The 4,794-nt window shown below is 34.5% G+C and overlaps 1 protein-coding gene across 1 annotated transcript; it reads right to left on the reverse strand.

The window, feature by feature from the left end:
- Positions 1-307: 307 nt before the first annotated feature.
- On the reverse strand, positions 308-3,207 carry LOC107495674 (receptor-like protein EIX1). Its single transcript, XM_052263313.1, has 2 exons — positions 3,067-3,207; positions 308-2,974 (listed from the first exon to the last, which is right to left on the reverse strand). The coding sequence occupies exon 2, from the start codon at positions 2,741-2,743 to the stop codon at positions 389-391; it is 2,355 nt and encodes a 784-aa protein (XP_052119273.1). The 5' UTR covers positions 2,744-2,974; positions 3,067-3,207; the 3' UTR covers positions 308-388.
- Between the last annotated feature and the right edge of the window lie 1,587 nt (positions 3,208-4,794).

Consider the following 4,794-nt stretch of genomic DNA (forward strand, 5'->3'; position numbering starts at 1 on the left):
ATACTTAATATTTAAATTATTAAATTTTTAGTTTTATATAATCGTTTATTTAAAGTAATTGAATCTAAAAAAATTTTATTTAGTTTTAATGTAGTTAAGCAGTGAAGTCAATAATTTTTAAAATGCTTGGTAGTTGGTAGTATGAGAAAACTATATAACCTTGCTCATCATCTAAGTCTGAAAGCCAATGATAAATCTAAGTCACATTGTTATTAATATAGCGACAACAATACTAACTGGATTACATTTTAACAAACCAAGCAGGACAAGTGCATATTCTTTTTTATTTCCACTATTACAAGAAAAGGAAAAAAAAAAGAAAACATTACAAACTCATGACATACACACAAATGAAAAACCAGAAAATTAAAACATGAGAAACATAAAGTCACATACATGATTGAAGTTTGTACCACACGTCATCAAGGAAACGGTAATAGGCATACCTCCATGATTTGTATATGAACAATGGACCAACAAATCCCCAAAATCCCACTATAAATCCAAAGGCCACACTCACAAATAACCACTTCACTCCATGATTCTTTCTCTCTTTTTCATTGTCATCAGGAACTTGCCCCTCCATGGTACAGTTGAGCAGCAATGGTGGACCACAAAGCTTGTTGCCTACAAAACTGGATGCATCAAAGCTTTGCAACTGAGTGCCCGTTGGGATTTTGCCCTCCAGGTGATTGTAGGACAAGTCTAGCTTGTTCAGGAAGTTCAAGTTTGTGATGCTTTGCGGGATCTCCCCTGTGAGTTGGTTGCCTGAGAAATCAATGGATTCCAATGACTCCATATTGCCAATACTTTGAGGGATGTGACCAGTTAACTCATTGTTGGACAAGTTCAAATAAATCAGACCAGTTAGATTTGTGATTTCCATTGGTATTCCCCCCGACAATTTATTAGATGAAAGATCAATGTTTTTCACTAAGCCCAGAATGTTGTTGTACTCAGCATCATTTCCTTTCACCCATAGGAACATGCTAACAGTATCACTTCCAGCTCCTATGTATTCCTGGAAGGATGAACTTGCACTAGTTTTATTTATCATGGCACTCAAATGGTTCATACAGTATGGTATATTGCCTGACAAATTATTTAGTGCAAGGTCCAAAACTTGGAGAAACTTCATATCACATAATCCGTTGGGAATGTTACCTGAAAGATGATTGGATCGGAGCCGAAGAAATTTTAAATTTACCAAGCTTTCTCCAACCCATCTAGGAATATTCCCTGTGAGGTTATTTTCTCCAAGATCCAACAAAATCAACTCCTTGTTTTCCTTTAAACTGACAGGAAATTTTCCAGAGAGTGTGTTGTTTCGTATACGCAAATATCGTAGGCTTGATAAAGAGCCCATGGAAGCAGGCAAGCTTCCAATAAAATAGTTGCTTTCTAAGTTGACATCCTCTAGTTGTGGCCACATCCTCCAACAGTTGGGAATTTTTCCAGATAAGTTGTTTGATGCAAGATTGAGGATTCCTAAGCTTTTTGGTATGTCAGATTTTTGACAAAGAGAATCCATTAATAACCCATAAAATGAATTATGTGAGAGATCTAGCGAAACCATATACTCACTCACAAAGGGTAAATTTCCATCAAGATGGTTTGAGCTAAGATCAACTGCTCCAACAGATTTGAAAATCTTTGCTTCTTTTGGGAGCTTGCCATGGATATGATTGTGAGAAAAGTTCAAACAATCATAATCATGGCTTGTTTCCCAAAACCAAATGGGAATGGAATCAGAAATCCCAGCCTTAGATAGATCCAAATATTGAAGATAATTTTGTGACTGAATCCATGATGGAAAGCTTGGACCTAACTTCCACGAGCTCATTTTCAGGTGAGAAAGTTGAAATTTTGGTTTCCAACTGGGATGCACTTTTAAAGTGAAATTGTTACTTGATGCTGAAAGGACTTGTAAAGTAGTGAAATTGGCAAGGTCATCTTCATGTACAATCCCTTGAAATAAATTGTCATCTATGGCAAGATATAACAATTTAGTAAATGATGCAAGAATTTTAAATGGATTTCCAGTAAGATGATTTTCGGAGAAATCGACAAATCTTAATGAGGAAAGCTTTGTGAATGATTGAGGAAGTTCTCCAATAATGTTGTTGCTGGAGAGATCAAGCTTTTCAAGATTTTGAAACATTTCAAGTTGATTGGTGAGGTGACCTGAGATTTGTGAAGTAGAAGCCACAAGAGTCTTGAGTTCTTGAGAAAGAATTTGTAAGATTTGAGAAAGTTGTTGATTGCATTTGAGATTTGAGAAAGAGATGTGTCTCAAATTGCATAGCTTTCTAAAAGAGGATGGTATTGCTCCTTCAAACTGATTGTATGACAAATCAAGGCTAACAAGAGAAGTCAAATTCCCCATAGCATTAGAAACAGTCCCAGTCAGATGGTTACCTCCTAAATTCAAAGATTTGAGACGACGAAGACCGTATAACCAATCTGGTATATGGGATGAGAATGAATGGTATGACAAATCAAGATTTTCAAGCATGGTAAGGTTTTGAATACCATCGGGAATTGGACCTCCAATATCAGACGAGCTATAATAATTTGAAGTGCATGTAAGAGAAACAAGTTTGTGCAACTGAAAGACCCACTTGGGAGCAACAGAAATGGTGAGAGAAAGCAGGGACGAAAAGTTAAGTTTGGATGGTTGCTTATAATCACCGAAAGTACAAGCTTGTAAGTTTAAGTCTTGCAAAGAAGGGAGAGCTTGCATAGTGTGTAGCCAATTAAATGATTTGGATAGGTTAGCACCCCTCAAATCAAGATATTCAAGGGAGGTAAGACCCAAAAGCCAATCAGCATTTTCAACAACCAATGAGTTACCATGATAATCACTTTGGAGGCCAAGATGGATTAAATTGGTGAGATTGCCAATTTGATGTGGAATGGTTCCATTAATAGCAAATGAGAGGTCAAGATGGAGCAAATTAGAGAGATTTCCAATCTGATGAGGAATGTTGCCATAAAATCCGGAATCAGAGAGGTCAAGGTGAGTTAAGGAGGTGATTCGAAAAAGGAAAGTAGGAATTTACATACCTCCAAAACTATTACCGCTCAAGTCCAAGTAATTCAGATGTTTCAATTCAACAACAGAATCATTTATCGCTCCACTAAACTCGGACCTCTCGTAAGCGAGCAAGACAGCAATGGGAATGGGATATTCATCATATTCTGATGGTGTAGTAGTGTTGAGGTGAAGCTGAAGGACGTGGAAAGTTAGATGACTACAAACAACATAATCCCAGTGGCAGCAGTTGGGATTGGAAGCATTCCAAGAAGACAGCCTGTTCGTAGGGTCAGTGAGATGATGCTTGAATCTTAGAAGTGCTTCGCGCTCACTTGGAATGCACTCAATCAACTCAGACTCAGAGGACGTTAGCAACGTCATGCAATAAAGGTGAACAAAGATAAGCACAACCATGCCAGTGTATGTGTTTGTGTTTGGAGACATGTTTGAATTTCTCTGAGTTTCCACCTTCAACTCCTTTCTCCTATTTATAATGGCTGTACACACATTTTAAATTGAAATGCTGCACCACTACTAATATATGTGGCTTAATGTTACAACTTAAAATCTCAAAAAATTTAGTTCTTACAAATTTATGAATTTAAAATAGGACAATAAATAATTTTTAAAGATTTATTAAAAATTATCTTTTACCTCATTAATATTTTAAAAAAAATTTATCAGTATTTTTTATGTTAAAAAAATTAATATAAACTATAAGAATGCCGGTCACTATTCAAATTGGAATGTGAGAAAAATTTGATTTAGTGGGGTCATTGTTGTTGATAATGAAATATTCTTCATTTTAAAATATTTAAGTAAAAAAGAAAATTAATGACCTCAAAAAAATTCGTCTTGTTATCTACACAGATACTTAACATACTTTGTCTATCGTAACATAACTTTAGAGTCTTGGTCTTTGTTTTCATATATTACTAATAATATATATGTATAGAATTTTTGTGTAAAATTCAAAATAATATATATTACGTTATAAACGGATGGAAGTAGCTATTATTAGTAATATCAACGTCTTCGATATAAAATTTGGTTAAGGGTCGATGTTAATATTGACAGTGAAATATTCTTTATTTTAAAATATATAAATAAATATAGAAAATTGGTGACCTCAAAAAAAAAAAAAGAAAAAAAAAGAAAAACTCGACGTGTTATCTACACTATTATTTAACTTTAGAGTCTTTGTTTTCTTTTTCTATTCCCATTTGGATATTCGTAATAATTATTTCTTTTCTTTCATTTGCCCTTTATTGTATGGTGAATGAATGATAGTGTAGATAACACGTCGAGTTATATGTTCCCTTTATTATACGTTCCTAATAATAGTTATCTACACTATATATAAGTCCTTATTCCCTGTGAATGAATGATTAATATCAAGAATTCCAAAGTCAAACCATGTGAAGTTGGAAACTTATTATGGAAGAACCAGTGAACCATAATGTCTTGACAAATTCGTAAGAATAGGACAACCACGATTCACGAGTTATATAAATGTTTAAAAGTGACCTAACATTAATCCAAACACATATTAGAACATGTCAAATTCCTATTACTGTTAAAATTGCATGGTTAGAGAGGATCAAGCTCTGTGGTGTGAGTTCAAGAGCAGAGTTTGAAAACTCTACATTCTAGAGAAGAAACTGAGATAGATGAATTGAGAATGAAGAAACTGCTAGCAATAGAGAAACAGAGAAAGCAAAAATGATGATTGATGTACTAGTCAAACCACTTTGCTG

This window comes from Arachis duranensis, chromosome 6, assembly GCF_000817695.3.
Source record: "Arachis duranensis cultivar V14167 chromosome 6, aradu.V14167.gnm2.J7QH, whole genome shotgun sequence".
Taxonomy (NCBI): Eukaryota; Viridiplantae; Streptophyta; class Magnoliopsida; order Fabales; family Fabaceae; genus Arachis; species Arachis duranensis.